Below are 17,951 nucleotides of genomic sequence, written 5' to 3'. Positions count from 1 at the left end.
AAATGAACCCTCTTCACTTTTTTCTGCTTGGTACAAAATTGAATAGGCCACTCAAACTTATTTCTTCGTTTATTTGAATAGGGCAAAACCTATAATGTCCCTTCACCTTTTCCATTTTTTACAAAAGGAAATACTCCGCCCAAATTTTATTCATTCTTCACTTTTTTCTGGTAGGTACAAAAGTAAATACTCCATCGAAATTTATTTCTTCGGTTATTTGAATCGTACAAATTGGTATAGAAATTCTGAGTTAGTTAAAAGGAACCTTCTTCTGATTCACACAAAAAATAGAGCACTCAAATTTATTCCTTCATTTATTTGAATAGCACGATAAGGTACAAAAATTCTGAGCTAATTGAAATGGCATTTCTCGATGGTATAGAATGTAGAATACCTAAATTTATTCTTTCGTTTGAGTAGTACAACATGTACCAAAATTCTGAGCTAGTTAAAATGGTTGATTTTGTCTTTTTCTGGTTAGTACAAATATATTCCTTTTTTTATTTGAGTAGTACAAAAAGATATAAAATTCTGAGTTAGTTAAAATGGTTCGTCTTCTTCGCCTTTTTAAGGTTAGTACAAAACTAAATAGACCACTCAGATTTATTTCTTCGTTTATTTGAATAGCACAAAAAGGTTTAGAAATTCTGAGCTAGTTGAAATGTACTACCTACTAGTAACTAACTACCTGGTTGACACAAAAAATAGGCTACTCAAATTTATTCCTTCGTTTGTTTAAATAGTACAAAAGTATAAAATACTTAGCTAGTTAAAAATGGTCCTTCGTTTTTTTCTAGTTGGTATAGAAAGTAGAACACCAAAGTTTATTATTTCGTTTAGTTGAGTAGTACAAAAGGTACATAAATTCTTAGCTAGTTAAAATGGTCCTCTTTCGCATTTTTTCTGGTTACCACAAATGTATTCCTTATTTAAATAGTACAAAACGGTATACAATTCTCAGCTAGTTAAAATGGCATATCTTCTCTTTTTCCTGTTTGGTACAGAAGTAAAAAGAATAATACTTTATTCATTCTTCACTTTTTGTGCTTGGTACAAAACTGAATAGGTCACACAAATTTATCAGTCGCTCCGCTTAGAAGTTATTATGGCTTTAGTTGACCTTTGGCCTCGATGGTCAGTGCTGTTGGAACATGTAGTAGTAGACAACCAATTACTAAATGTGGAAACCACGTGAATATTATTCGAGTTTAAATATTTGAACTTTCACATCGATGGTCAGTACTTGTGGAACATGTAGTCGTTGATGACCTATTACTAAATGTGGTAACAGCACCTCAATACGTTGCTCCGTTTACGAGTTAATCGAGTTTAAATATTTGACCTTTGACCTCGATAGCCTACTTTTGGGACATGTAGTAGTTGATGTCCTGTTACTAAATCTGAAAACAGCACCTCAATACGTTGCTCCGTTTGCGAGTTATTCGAGTTGAAATATTTGACTTTTTACCACAATGATCTGTAATTTTGGGACATGCAGTACTAAATGGCCAGTTACTGAATGTGGAAACACCACCTCAATATGTGGCTCCGTTTACGAGTTATTCGAGTTTAAATATTTGACTTCTGGCCTAGATGTTCAGTACTTTTGGGATTTGTAGTAATTGATCATCTGTTACTCAATGTGGAAACAGCAACTCAATATGGGGCTCCGTTTACGAGTTATTCGAGATAAAATATTTGACCTTTGACCTTGATGGTCAGTACTTTTGGGACATGTAGTACTTGAGGAATGCTTGTGTAATTTCTGCTATGTTACATAGGGGTTGATAAAAGGGAACGAGTACACTCCTGCTATTGGTCCATATTCTCTGCTGTATTACATAGGGGTTGTAATATCAGTTCATAGTCTTATGTAATCTGTGCTATGTTAAATAGTGGTTAAAAGTAGGCCATACTCTTTTATACATAGAGGGTTGCGAAAATAGATGTTCGTAGTCTGTGTATTTTCTGATTGGATTATGTGTTTATTGTTTTATGTAATTTGTCCTATGTTAAAATAGGGGTTGAAAAAGTGGTCATAAAAAAGTACGAATACAACCTCCATTATTCTCCGTTATGTTAGTAGTCTTTGCTAGGCTACATAGGAGTGCTGCTAAAATATGCGTTCGTAGTTTCTGTGCTCATAGTGTTAAGTAACTCTTGTTATGTTAAAATAGGGGTGGAAAAATAAGCCAAACTCTTATTAGCTCTGCTACGTGTTCGTAGTCTTACGTAATTTCTGCTATGTTACATAGGGGTTGGAAATGTGCTCATACTCGTATGTAACTTGCTATGTTAAAATAGGTCCAGCTGTGGAAAAATAAGGCAAACTCTTTTATTATCTCTGCTACGTGTTCGTAGTCGTACGTAATTTCTGCTATATTACATAAGGGTTGGAAAAGTGTTCTTAGTCTTTTATTAGCTCTGCTATGTTACATACTTGTGTTCGTAGTATCTGTGTAATTTCTGATTACATTATGTATTCATTGTATTAAGTAAATTCTGCTATGTTAAAATAGGGGTTGAAAAAATTGGTCATGAAAGGGAACGAATACACCCCCATTATTGTCTGTTATGTTTGTAGTCTTTGCTATGTTACATAGAAGTGCTGCTAAAATACGCGTTCGTAGTCTTATGTAATTCATGCTATGTAAAAATGGGGGTTGAGAAAAGGGGTAGTAAAAGGGAACGAGTACATCCCTAGACTATGTTATATAAGGTTTAAAAAGGTGGTCGAACCTTTCTTATTTAAGGGTTGCGAAAAAAGATTTTCGTTGTGTCTGTGTTCATAGTCTTATGTAATTTCTGCTATGTTATATAGGGGTTGAAAAAGGGAATGAGTGCAACCCTGCTATTGGTTCATTCTCTGCATTGTTAATTAGGAGTTGAAGAAAGTGCTCATAAAAGGGAACGAGTACACCCCCATTATTCTCCGTTATGTTAGTAGTCTTTGCTATGTTACATAGGAGTGCTGCTAAAATATGCGTTCGTAATCTCTGTGTTCATAGTCTTATGTATTTTTTCTGTGTTAAAATAGGGGTTGAAAAAAGGAGCCGTAAAAGGGAACGAGTGCATCCCTAAAAAGAGTCATAAGAGACAACGCGTGTTCGGGGTGTTCGATTTTTCCGTAGCTGGACGGTACGGGGGACATCACGTATCGTGCGACACTGGAAAATTGAGTCTTTGCTATCAGGAGGCTCTTAAAAAATGGCAAATTTTTTAGCTACCGGGGGTCAAGTGACTCCCACCTTTATATATATATATATATATATATATATATATATATATATATCGAACCTTTAGTTTCAATTTAGGGGTCCGTTGTGTTTTGTTCTATGTTCTTGTTCTAAATATTTATCTTTGAATCAAACTACTTTTACTTAAGTATTTAGTAACTAACGAGAGACAAATGATTGACACGTGTAGGAACTCATTTCACGAAAAGAAGTAGTTGAGTTGATTCTAGTATTGGATAAACGGCAGAGTGTTAAATGAACGATTTAATAGTAAGGAAAATAAAGTACCTAGGTGTTCTACCGATGTACACGATATCTGCAATACCAACATTTTTTTAAATATCTTCCTAAATACGTATTACACGAATAGTTGTGCAGAATTTGTTTAACATTTCTTAGAACATACATATAGATTTAATTAGTAGTAGTAATTAGCTATACGTACTGTCACTTTGGGAATAATTAAGTACTGAACTTGAGTATTATTTTTGTATTGGATATATCAGCAGTTTGTTGCAAGAAAATGCATTGTTTAAAAAATTACACGTGTTTATGTCTTACAAAGCGGAGCTGAGACATTAGTTAAGGCACTCTAGCTTAGCGATAAAATCTCTGAGTTCTAACAGTTTTGTAAACTGTGATTCTCCGTGTAATTTTAAAACTTGAATATTCTGAGAAATGAATCTACTAGCTCATAGATTTTTTTTATCATTACCTAATATAAGTCTGTTAAATTTATTTACATGTATTATAATGTAGTCCGTCAGACATAGTTAAGATGTAATGAAGAACAAAATATTTCCAAAAGAAAATTGTTTACTATATCCTTTCAGGAATGGCATCTACACATCCTGAGCCTAAGGACAAGGAAGAATTTATTAAAGCGCAGCTTTATGACTACCACTATACTTGTTCTTTACCACGCACATACGAATGGCCTAAAATTTAGACATAAGAAGGTTAGATATAGTATCAGTTTAAAGTTGGTGCGTGAGACCTATCGCTTAGAAATATATTTCTGCTGTATTAATTTCTTTCTTCTAGTTTGTTTTGCATGCGTAGTTTCTGCCGATTTTTTGTTGAACGTTTCCCCGCTGTTGTGCATTTATTAATACAGATATAAAATGCAATGTGAGTAGTGTTAAGTAACACCATTTTCAGTGCAGCTTCTTTTTAATGCGCAAGTAATGAAACATGCTAGCAACCACAACACAGAGTACGCTACTATTTTTTTCTTTACATAGGTGTTGGTTTTCCAAAGCCGTGGGACAAATCTGCACCTTGAATTTGACACCAATATGTACACCACACAGCGCATAGTACTTCGGCTACACAATTGTAAAGAATACTTACTATAGCTACAACTGCATCTAAACTTAAACCTAATCATCCTTCTTTATTTCATCTGTTCTCTGTTTTACTTTATCTTCTAAAACACATCTTTTATCATCGTAAACATTTATTTTCTTCTGCTCACCAGGGAAGGGTCTGAATGGAGCACTCGAGTTGCCGGACGAAATGTATTAGATATGAAAGAGGGTGTGAAACTATGTACATATGCAAATTTTAGCGGCTGAGGGCAACATGAAAAAGCAGGAGAGCCGGAAGAAATATGGCCGACTGTAAGGCCCAGCAACAGAGAATGCTAAGGAATCACTCGTTCAACGCGTGAATGGTCACAGAAAGTAAGGTCAAATGTTTAGTAATATATGCATGATAAGATCTGCTATATATAATGAACATCATGTCCGCCATATTGAGTAGCCATCTTGAATTCGGATTCACAATCTAAAAGAGAAAGTGCATAATGTGGCATATGAAATAGCACTGAAATTTTACCAGTAATTCATTTGTATTAACCATTTTGTAGTAACTTTATTGCGAGTTGAGAAGTAACATGCAAGAAAGTCGTGAGGCGCGATTTGAACAAATTTCGGAATAACCTGTCGGAATAATGTTGGCACATGATGCAGATCTAGAAAAAAGATTGCAAAGAGCATTTGCACATGCAGTGTTAAAGATGGATAGTTGTTGTCACGTTAGAATACTCGACACAATGGAGGGCTGAGGATTCCAGATACAATTACGACGTGGTTCTTCTCAAAGAAAATATGTATCATCACATAAGCAAGTATACTGATAAAGGTACATACCAATCTATGAAGGATAGTTGATGTGATGTGATAAAAACACAAGAGCTATTCTCACCTGACACGCTATCATCTATCTCTAACGTTTGATATTCTTTGACCACTGTACCAATATTCACCAAAAACTACATTTCTGATCTTCTACACAGGGATTATTGTCGCACGTCCCAAACTCAAGCACTAATTAACTTTCCTACCAACCACCCTATCTTACTTGACTACTTCACTGATAACGCATATATTAGCTAATGAGCTTTCTCGCGTATTTTCTATCTGGAAACAGGACACACATCTTTAGTCTCTTCTTTCTCTGTCCCTTACTCGCAACTATCCTGCATGTAAACATACTTTTCCTTTGGTCTGTATGCAAACTAGAGTCCTCCAAGCGGCAGTTTTTGCGTCATACTAGTGAGATTATTACAGAGTTTGTATGCGTCCTTCTTTCATGTTACTTCACAACTCGCAATAGTTACTACCAATGTATTCCTGATAAAATTCCAGTGCTATTTCATATGCCACCTAACTAACTTTCTCTTTTATACTGTGAATCCGAATTCAAGATGGCCACTTTGAATATGGCGGCCATGATGTTCATTACATATAGCAGATCTTATGTATCTACTACTAAACATTTAGCTTCATTTCTGTGACCATTCACGCGCGGAACGAGTGATTTCTTAACTTTCTCTGTTGCTGGGCTCTACGGCCGGCCATATTTCTTCCGGCTCTCCTGCTTCTCCATGTTGCCCTCAGCCGCTATAAATTTGCATATGTACAGTTTCACACCCTCTTTCATATCAGATACATGTCGTTCAGCAACTCGAGTGCCCCATTCGGATCCTTCCCTGGTCAGAATACATTATGTTTTTTACTTAGATATTATTTTGTATTTTATACAATTATTTGTCTTCTAAAACACGATCTTCGTAATCTTTGAAAGTTATATTTCGATTTAATAATGTTTGATTTTATTCCTTTCGCTTTTCTTATTTGATCTGTCTCTTCCTTTACATCTTCATCATCGTCTTGTTTCTTAATGGCATGGATTTTTTTTTATTCAAGACCAAAATCATCTTTATTTAACGCCTTCAATTTCATCTGTGAATTTTTTAAATACTTTGTTATTAACTAACTTTAAGCCTTAATTGTTATCTTCTTTATAATCAGATGTGTGTCTCTGGTTATACACATCTTTCATATTTTCAAATATACCTTACGTTTCTATATGGGGCGTAACAGAACCAGTATCATTCATTAACAGATTTACTTTATCTAAATATTTTTCTTCAAAAGTTGTAATATAAATCATACAAACAGATTTTAGATGAATCTAGAACAAACATTACAAAATGCATAGGCTTGTTAAAAGTTTTTCTAGTTTCATTAGTAGGAATAGCAGCTAGATTTTTCAAAAAAATATTGTTCTATTTTTAAAAGTATGTTTGGCTATTAGTTTTTCTACTAGTTGTTTATTATACGGAAGTCTCTTCTCTAGTTCTCTACTCTCTTTGTATCTACTTCCTTTCTTACGTCTTGTATTGTTTTACCAAACACAGCGTTGTTTGCAAGCTTATAAAAGTAATTCTAAGAATCATTATTTTCTTGTGACCTAAGTTCTAGATTAAAATTCCTATATTTCTTCAACCATTCTTGTTGTTTAAATGCCAGTACTTTACGTGATTTTTAAGTCTAAAACCTTATGATAAATAGTCCTTTTAATTTTGATAATGCAATATATAATTTTCTTTATCACAAAGTGTAAACAATTTTGGAAGCGGCTTATTGTATATAAAGTTTTGTGGAGCTAATGGTAAGTCTGAATGTTTATTATGAGATACTTTTGGATATTCTGTCTATTCAATATAAGAAACGTTTTTTATTTATAATATTTTTTTCTCTAGTACCTCTCATTTCTGTTAATATATATAGCCATTGAAAATCTCCTTAAGACATATGCTTGTTCATAACCCATCCATATTCAATATTTCTATCCATATACAAGTATGTAAGCACTTCTCTTATTACTTTCATAATTTTCTAGATTCTTATTATTTACTAGAGCATGTCTATTTGAACATTGAGAGATTCTTCCTCTTATACTTTTTTCTATAAACAACAGTTTTCATTATCAGTTAATAATTCTAATTGTTACTGTCATCTGTAACATTGCATTGCAAAAATCCCGGACTAATGAAATACCATTCTGATCCTAATTTATATGTTTCGAGAGATTTATCTCTAATGTTTTTAATAACGTCTGCTGATTGAAGAACACCTATTTTGCTATAAAACTGTATATTCTCTTAAGGTTTTTTTTCTTTTTTCTTTCTTCCAAGTTGAATGCTTTACAGATTTTAACATGGCAATCATAATTTTCATCTTATATTTCTTCTCCTTCTAATCTGTTCTTAACCTTGCCTCTAGATGATGGAACGACTTCTAACTCTTCTAGCAAATAAACATAGTCACTCTTTTCACTAAGTCAGTTACGTTTTTGAGAAATGTACCTCAGTATTTCTCTGAATTCAAAACCTGGTAATTCTGCAAAACTCTGATAAGAATTTAAATGAGTCAAGAAATCTTAATTAAATTTATTTGTTTTTATATCTTTCATCTTTGTATCTTACTGTCTTTGAGAACGGGATGTACTATCATTGTGCTTTAGGTATTATGTCTATTTTCTTTTTTGATGTTCCATTTCCTAAACTTTTTGTAAATAGACGTGTATCATATCCACACAAGTCATGAATAAACAAGTACAAATCTTGAGTTTGTGTATTTTAAGTTGCAGTAGAAATGAGCAGCTCCTCCAAGTTGTCCAGTTAAATGATCTTCATTAGCAGCTTTTACTTTGCATGATTTTGTGTTACTTTGAGTCTTTACTCCTTCTTTTGTGTATTTATCAGACAAATTTTTAGATAATTTTTTATGTTTCTTTTGCTCTTTTATTTCTACTAATAATCTTTCTACCCCATCTACATCAATCTCTTCTTTTCCCATATACAACTCTTCTAGACGTACTGATTTTTTTGTAATTTACTATTTAAAATATTTAAACTCTCCATCTCAGTTTCTAAAATGCATAGAATTTCTTCAAACATTCTTTCACATATATAACAGTCTTCAGCAGATTCAAATATATTTTTTTCCTATAATGTTATTTATATGATTATATGTTTCTATAAGGTTATTTATATATAAATATCATAAATTTCTGCTATTTTAATTGCTTCTTTTAACTTCTCTACAAACACAGCTGTTACATTGTGGCCTATATATTCAACTGGTTCACTTTTATAACAATTTGAAATACTTTTAACACGATAAGTAAAACTGTTAAGCTTATGTGCTTGATAAGCGTTTCTGAATAAATTTGACGTGCACCCTTTTATTTTAATATTGATTCAAAGTCTGCAATTATTGTGAATAGAATTCTTAGAAAACGCTTGTAATTAATAAAACCATGTATTTAATTCCATTTTTTGGTAGTATGGTTTTTGCAGCAGAATAAAATCCTCTAAGCTTTCCACATTCTTTTAGTAACTCTTCTGATTCTAAATGCTTTTTACATAAAAGTCTCTTTTGTCCATTTTTTGTTATTTGTTTACCCACAAGTTTTCATAGGTCCGTAATTCTGTAATTTCGTAATCTTTTAAATACAACAAACGAATATGTTTGTCTTCTTTTCTTTTGTAATTTTAAGTGGAAAAATTGAAAACTTCTTATTAAATCTAAATACACTAATAAAGATATTCTTTTTTTCTGAAGTTAATTATATCTGTAATTTGTACATTAAAGGAAATGTCTTGAAATACGTCTTGAAACTTATCTTTGTGTTTCTCATATTTAGATGCTTTTTATTCATCTTAATTAGCAGGATATAAGTAATGCATATATACTTGACCATAAGAAATATTTTTGATCTTCATTCTTAACATTAATACATGTTCTTTTCTTAATCACATTTGAAAGGTCTATATAAAAACACTCGTTCATTAAAACATGTTTATTAATTCTTAAATCTAAAAAGAAATGTCTACAGAAAGCAACATCCATCGAAATCCTTTACCTTGGAAGTCTTCCATTTCTATTTTGTGTTCGTTAATAGCACTTCTCTAAAGTTCATCTAAATGTATGAACTCAAGGATTGTTTCAGTTGAGATCTTGAAGTTACGTTCTTGTAATCTCTCATCTTATTTTTAAAATTAAAAAAAAAAAAGCCTAGGGTGTATTTAAGAGGTTGAAGCTATATAATCTTTTTAAGAATTCTACCATTTACACTTAAGAATGTGATTAGGTCTTTATCCTCCAACGTTTTCTATTTTAAATGTTCGTGGTCTATTATTAAATAATTTTTATTTAGTTCAGCTTTCAGTTCAGTTTAACTGAACTTTCTGACTTTTGTTTTGCAAATATGTTTTCTTCAAATGGGAACATCTTACAAAGTTTTAGTCTGTTGTAATTATCTCGTTTTTGTCGTTCTTCATGTTGCTTAATTAGACTGATCAGCTCAGTCCTTCGTAAGCGGGAATATCTTCTAATTCCTTTTTTCTTTAGAGAGCTTTTCTAATTCAATTACAGTGTACTTACATAAATTAATCATTGTACCATTTTCTAATATGATCATTTGAGGTGATTTCATTTTTTCCTCTTCCTTAACATTATCGTTTGTTTGTAAGCGGAAATATCTTCTAATTACTTTTTCGTTACAGAGCTTTCTAACTCAATTACAATGTATTTATATAAGTTTCTTATCTTACCGTTTTCTAATTTAATCGTTTGAGGCGATTTCATTATTTTTCTGGGGGGCGCGGTGGCTCAGTGGTAGAGCGTTCACCTCTGGTGCTTGGGGTCCCGGGTTCGATCCCAGCCCCCGCCAAGTGAACTTTGTGGTGGACAAACACCGTGCTCGTGGGTTTTCTCGGGGTTCTCCCGTTTCCTCCCACTTTCTTCATTCCACCATTTCACTCATCTCTCATCATCACCGTCTCCTTTAGCCTAACCGGCATAACCGTGGGACGTAAAACTCAAAGATTTCATTTCATTTCATTTCATTATTTTTCTTTCTTAACATTACCAATAAGACTCCTTTTTTATTATGTATATACTTTTTCGAAGTTCTTTGCTTTATTCACGGTTTAATTCGTTCATCCTTTCTTAATCAGTTATGACTTCTTATCCTCCTTTTTTTACTTAGTTTTCTTAGTTCAGTTACTATATATCTGTTTATCTTCTTGTTTTCTGCTTCGATCGTTTGAAATTATTTCACTTTTGTTTCTGTTGTAACACCTGTTCAAAAAGTATTTTCAAAAGCTCGTGCTACGTTACGTTGACGATTAATAGCCATTTTCATACGATAACACGGATTTCCTTTTTGAATGCTCTTAAGACACTCTTCTTTAGCTTATAATGTCAATTTATTGCTCATATTTATTATACAGAAAATATTTTTCATTTCAATTTTATACTGCAACAGTTAAAATACGTATGGTTCTTGAAGTCGCCTACGTGTATCAGCAATACGCCTTTGGTAAGTATGACCCATTAAAGTCACTAATACGTTATTAAAACTAATTCATTTCGATAGCATTAACCATAAACAGCTAAGAATCTATTTCAGCAGTACCGCTACCATCATTAGATATATCTAGAGACCAATTTGGGTTTGGGTTCTGCAACTTTCATTTACATTTCATTCTACCTTGTGTAACATTCTTTCTTATTAACAGTATTTGTTTATTAATAACGCTAGTAATTAAAGATCTGCGTGAATAAGTTTAAGTAGATCATGCATTAAATCATAATGTCTTTCCATGTTCATTATGTATAAAGATAATCAAGAAAGTTCTGCCACTCTTTGTGGAGGTCTGTGTTCAGTTGGCCCACGCACCGTGAGTTGAATGCGAATAGAGATAAGGCGAAGGTCAATTGTTGGTGTGGGTATATCCAACGTACTACCTGGTTGTGACAGTTCGGTTACACCGTGAATTTGCGTAAAAGCAGAGTGAACATGGGACACCAATAGAGCGTAATAAGGGCGTGTATGCTGTACGAATTCAAACTGAGGTCAAACGCCGCTGCAGCGGAGCAGAAGATATGTCAGGCCTTTGGTAATGGTGTCACGACTACGCGGACATCGGAGCGGTGGTTCAACAAGGTTAAGGACGATGACGAAACACTCGAAGACGCAACACATGCCGGAAGATCGACACATGTACAAAATTAAAATCTTCAGGCAGCAATTAAAACGAATAGTGACAAGATATGTGAGGGACCAGGACTACAATTCTGTGTGAGTAAACAAACCATTCGGCAGCACCTCCATCAACTTGGGAAGCACTACAAGTTGGGCCGATGGGTCCCACATGATTTTACTCCGGACCAAAAGGCAACGCTAGCGGACACCTGCGTTTTTTTGCTGTCTTGTCTGAGGAAGGAGCTATTTCTGGACAGGATGTTGACATGTGTTGAGAAGTTGATCCTGTACGAAGCTCCACGGCGCCGTCATCATAGATTAGAATCCCATGAACCGGTTCCTAATCAACCGAAACCAGGACTGCACCAGTAGAGTGTCCTCCTGTGTGTTTGGTGTACTGCTCGCGGCATCGTGCATCGGGAACTGCCACCAGCTGATCAGAGCATCAATGCACCTGTGTACTGTCAGCACTTGAGCCATGTTCAAGAAAACTCAAGAGATTGCATCGTCCGATTATCACCTGTTCCGTTCCTTGGAGGACACCAGTTCATATCCCTAGTAGAGGTGCAAAATGCACTTGATACCTTCTTTGCTTCGCGGCCCACCAAGTTCTACCCCGATGGAATCCATGGCCTTCCAGAACGTTGGTAGAAGGTCGTTCATGCTGATGGGGACTATTTTTGTTTTTCCAGGCACGTCTTAGGTGACATATCGATGTTCGAAGGTGGTGGATGAAAAAGCGACAGAACTACCTTAGGAAATCTGTATAAGACATGAATAAACATTTCCGCGTATCTTGTATGACGATCACTTCTCTTTCTATTGCTACGTTGATTCTTATTTGATGCTTCTACATTTTCATTCTCATTATCACTACTATTTTAATCAGTTTCGTTGTTATAAATTCAAATTACTTCAAAACCAGTGGAACTATTTTCTACAAATCAGACCGTTATTGTGTTCATAATCATGTAATTAAATATCCTTTGCAAAATTCGTGCTTACACATTACCTGTACCTTTTGCTTGTTCGTACTGTATAGTCGGGAGGCAGAATCTGGAAAAGTCGCCAAAATCAGAAGTTGGTTCAACCCGAAAAGGTAAAAGCAACCGGTGCACAGTGGGAGATTTCATCGATCTAAGGGAACTTTATTCAATTTTGCGACCATGCAATATAGCAAAGAATACCAGCGATGAAGGTAGCTAAATATGTCGTTGCTATGAAATTGACATGAATTCGGGCGATGGTCGCGTGCAACGGTTACAAATATGGCCTGAAAGGAGGCAACCAAGCGCACGTGCGTAGAGCCTGCGATAGGTACGCTTCGTACTAGCAGTTCATTTGACTTGTGTCTTGCTATGCTTACACAGAGTGGTTAGTGCAGTGCTGTAATAGTATTGAGGGTCTCCGAAGGAAAGATCGAACACTTGAACTTTGCATTGCAATTTAGGGTTTCTAGAGGATAGCGTGGGAAAAGCGTGCGTGTGAACGTGTGGGAAAAATGTTATATGTAAATTACAAACAAGGTTTCAAGTAGGTTTTCTGTGGTGTTCAGCGTGCGGATTAAGTCCACCTGAAAGCTTATTGAGGTTAGAAGTGAAAACAATCGAGAAACCTTGCGCAAGTTTGCGCAAAAAGGTGAGGACGTGGAGTAAACATGGCTCCCGTGTTTACATGGCATATTATATTAGATGCGTGGGAACAACATGCGTCAACAAAGCGGTTGAAGTTTCAACAAATTACATAATGGAACAAACCGGGGTAGTAGAACTGACCACTAGTTCGCGAGCAAGAATAAGAAAATGTATTAGTGATATACGTACTGGTTAAACGGGACAAAGCCAATCGGCACCAGGAGAGGTTGATAGAAGACAATGCAACATGGTTGGAAAATGAGGTGGACTTCAACTTAGCGCCTGTTCTGCCAATAGATACTTCTGTTGAAAATAAATGCGGTAGACCGAAAATGTACCTCAAGAGTGCAATGTAGAAAAGTTAAAGAACTTATAGAATCAACCAGCAACGAGGAACTGACGATGGCGACTGAATTAAAACTACGGAGAGCAGGAAAACGCGGCTCGGCAACGATCGTCTACGAGTTTGTTGTTCTTTCCCCACACGAGTCACGAAAAATCAAGAAATCTGGAAGCGCTGCACTTCCCGTTCCGGCGAAATTATCAGAAGATGAAGCTTTGACGTTACTAGTTGATGCGAATCTTTGGAAAAAACAGTAAAATGACATGCGTGATGAGGCAAAATAAGCAGACTGTAAAATGTATCCATCCTATGATAAGGTTAGACATGCTAAGCAACGTTGTTATCCAGATGAAATAAAAATCACACAGACATTCGTTCACATACCGCTGCAATCCCCTCTTCATTATACCAAAAGAAGGCTCAGTAAAACACAAGAAGATTGTTCCGAACTTATTGTGATGTTCGCAACATTAATATTGGTGTTAAGGGGGTTTGTGGTGGTGGGCAGCAAAGTATGTATCGCCAATTAAGGGGAGCTGTGGTGATGCGCAACAAAGTATGTATCGCCAACCTTTTTCAGATAAGCATTCAACTGACGAGAGTTTGTTTGGAGTATCTATGTTTCCTATTCAAGTGTACAGTATCACTGACAATCGTAACTGTGTTATTTGGCAAAGTCCTGCTCCATCCTCTACCAGATATTGTCATCCCACAAGTTTTGTGTTTTCAAAAGAAACGGTTGAGGTTGTACAAAACCAAGTGCAGAAAGTAGAAGACCAAATCGAGAAACTCACTCCAATCATAATAACTATAGGTGACAAGGAATTTATCGTTCGGCCTAAGATGATTTTTTGTATGATTGATGGAAAAGTGTGTAATTTTGTGTCCTCATGTGCGTCTACGCAGATGTGTTATTTATATGGAGCAAAATCGAGAGAGATGAATAATCTTGGCATTCTTTCTCATAAACCTTCAGATCTGAACTTTTTGACTTTTGGACTCTCTCCGGTTTATTCTTGGATACGTCTTATGGAATGTATTCTTCACATAGCCTACCGTCTACATATTAAAGCTGGCATGTACGAGGCAAAGAAAATCGGAATGAAAATGGAATAAAAAAAAAGAAACGGTCCAAACAAAATGTTCGTAGTGAACTTGGACTATTGGTAGATATGCGGAAACAACAAGCAGGAAACACTAATGATGGTAATACAGCCCGCAAGTTTTTACGGAATACTGAAAAATCGTCTGAAATAACTCAGGTAAAATGTTCAGTTAATTAAGCGATGTCACATTATTTTAGAATACTTAAATTGTGTTTTTCCGACTGATACACAATAATATACAAACAACATTCTTATCAAAGAAATCGCATATTTCAATCGAATAGAACATTAAAACCTGGCACAGGCAAATGTGCATCACACACTGAATAAAGTTCCCCTAGATCGATGAAATCTCCCACTGTGCGGCGGTCCTAAATCATCAACTATCCTCATCATTTCTAGACCGCCGGTCGCTTGATACGAGCGGAATCTCCCCCCCCCATACATCCCCTCCCCATCTTCTGAAGCTAAAAAAATGAGCGTCTCTAATAAAGAGCCATATCTCCGAAACTATTCAAGATATTAATGAATTTCTCTTTCCAGTTTTATCTGTAAGATATGCTTTACAATTTTGTCTATTTATGCTTTGGATAGACCCAGCGGTTTTTCGGAAAATTTAACATAAACATTAAAAACTGCCATATTTTGTCCTTAATATTTTATTTTTCGCTCTGTATCTCCCCAGTGAGTTGAGGTATTTAAGAACATCCCTAATGAAGTTTGTAGAGCATTAAATTATCTTTCCAACGATACCAATATTGTGAAGTTTACTTCAAGAAGTAGCTGTACAGCGAAGTAAGTTTGAAGGCAAATGCGCTTTGATTCGAATGCTGGTGCACCGAATGGCACCACTGAATTTCAGCTCACGTCAGTCAATAAAGGTTTGGTTTCCGAGATAAAAGCTGTTTTTTCCCCCAATATTTAAAGAACAGTTCTCACTCTTCTCCCTTGAGCTCTCCTGCACTGTCATGATCATTTCTAGATCTCTGGTCACATGATTCGACCCTGCGTTAAGGATCAGAAAATTTTGATATAAGTAGAGATGTCTTTTATAGTGTTAAAATCCATTTACAGTTGATATTCAGGATGGTTCCGAATTTTCAACTCTATTTGTGCGGTACTTCCACCGGTCGTTGAAAATAATTCCTTACCTCTTTAACGAAAATGTTTATCTTACCATAATGAAAATGCAGAAAACATAAATAATGTAAGAACATGTGTAAAGATGTCTTAAGTGAGGGCAAACACCATTTACAGGTGATATACAGAGTGATTAAGGGGATATTGTACCTTTTATCACTGGTTTCTCAGTCCCTATAAGATAACATGTAAATTTTACTTCATGAATATCTAACGAAATATGGTACGTAACAACTTAAAATCTTCCATATGAATAGAGAAAATGAATAGAAATTAAATAGTTGTTTCAATTTCACGCTTAATGACGTAGATCGCGAGTAATGAACATTTTTTGGTAACATTGTAGTGGACTATATATTACATAGTGGTTGAATATATCTGCTCCAGTTTAGTCTTCACGAACAGATGTGCTGCTGACAGGCAGGGATTTCCCTCGCCCTCTCAAGTCCTTTTCCAATGGGTGTGGTAGAACGCCCCTGGGTGCCACCCTCATCCTATTTGTTTCCTTCGTTTCTGCAGAGCAGGTAGATTTTCTTGTAAACGCCAGAAGGAAAGAACACGACAATTTGAACCTTTGCTTCTTATGATTTCCTGCTGCTGCATTAGTTAGTTCCAACTTTATAATAGCACTGCCTCAACTGTAAAAAATATACTGAAGGTAGTAGGATCAACAGTTCGATACAGATCATGGCTGAAATTTAGCGTTTCTTTGCAGCACTAAGTTTGTATGAGACACTTACATGAGAACAAAATACATAATTCCCTCTAGTGACTGGGATTTGAAATTCGTAGCGGGTAGTTACTTCCACTTCCTGGCAACATTATTCAAATTTTCAGGAAGTAATGAAAAAAAAAATCAACTTTACTTCAAGATCCATTCAACAGAAACGATGGACTGAAACCCATGAACCAAATTCCCCGTGAACAAACATACGTAAGTTACATTTCAAAAATACAGCAGCTCTTCCCGTTGATATAGTCCTAGCTCGCCCATTTTGGAGCACGGATCTCGGGTTCGATACCCGGTGCAAGAGCCTTGAAATTTCAATGCGTTACTAAGGATACGGATCCCACTGAAGGCTCCGTAATCACCAGTCTCGTACAACACTGGTGCTGAAAGGGAAGCTAAACTCTAAACCCACAAAGCCAACCAAGCTAATAAAGGACGGACGCAGTAATGTCACCATAATTTAGACTATGTGGGCGATTTTATAATGTTTCAGACTATGGTGATAAATATAAGTAGAGCTAGGGCTTCGAGCATTTCTAGTTCTTGTTACTCGAAAGTAAGTAAATGTAATATATATATATATATATATATATATATATGGTGTTAGGAAATAACTTTGGGAAGTGAATCCTCACACGTAAACGTGAAAAAGCCTATAGACCAATCTTGGTGCACAAATTTGTTATTTCAGAGATATAGCCCGCAGAAAGTTGATTGTAATGGTACAGAAAAGAAATAACTAGAGATCGAAATGTTGGATAAGTGACTTTCAGCCTAGATTCTAGTGGATATAGGAAGTGTGTCAGTTTTCCAGGATTCTCCAGGAAAGGGATCGCATTTTCTTGTACCCCTAAAAATAAGAGTAGTTTCCTGAAGGGTGAAAATTAGGGGGGGGGAGATTTTCTCGGAAACGTCTCCAACGAATTTTGTTTATGTTTCATACATCAATATTGTACTTACAACCCTATACTGTGTTATAAGTTTTTAGAAAAAAGAAAAAAAAAAACAAGAAGTATTTCAGTCTTGGGCTGAGTTCTTTTCTGACGAGAAAAAAAAAAAAAAGGTCATTCTGTTTGTAACCTGACAGTATAGTTTAACTCATTTGTCCTACAAAGAATCCACGGGGTGATTTATCTTGGAAATAAGTTTCGATTTTCTAAAAATTATGACCCAGACAACTTTGTTAAATAAATATTTTATTAATAACCGCAAACCGGTCCAACTCGAGGTCAAAGGTCTACTAGCTCTTTTCGCTCAGAATCAAGACTTTCATTACAAAGATGTGTAAGGCTTACAGAATTTTGTTGAAGATTATGTAACCTAATTGGTTGTCATAGAATAGCATAATGGAAGGTTTTATACTTCCAGCTTTATCCTAACATAGCTCTAACCCAATCTATCTTAGGCTCTTAACTA

The 17,951-nt window shown here is 35.2% G+C and overlaps 1 protein-coding gene across 2 annotated transcripts in view; it reads left to right on the top strand.

The window, feature by feature from the left end:
• The window catches only part of Men-b (NADP-dependent malic enzyme b, mitochondrial), a 1,138,140-nt gene that overhangs the window by 1,025,319 nt on the left and 94,870 nt on the right, over positions 1 to 17,951 (top strand). The window contains exon 13 of one of the 2 annotated variants that reach the window (XM_081728617.1): positions 4,070 to 4,195. The exons of the other annotated variant lie outside the window; for it this stretch is intronic. Within the exon in view, the coding sequence (XP_081584743.1) occupies positions 4,070 to 4,185 (116 nt within the window). The 3' untranslated portion in view covers positions 4,186 to 4,195. The remainder of the gene's footprint in view (positions 1 to 4,069; positions 4,196 to 17,951) is intronic. 2 annotated transcript variants of the gene reach the window in all.

This window comes from Thermobia domestica, chromosome 10 (assembly GCF_964235325.1).
Source record: "Thermobia domestica chromosome 10, izTheDome1.hap1.1, whole genome shotgun sequence".
NCBI lineage: Eukaryota > Metazoa > Arthropoda > Insecta > Zygentoma > Lepismatidae > Thermobia > Thermobia domestica.
This window is presented reverse-complemented; position numbering and strand designations above follow the sequence as displayed.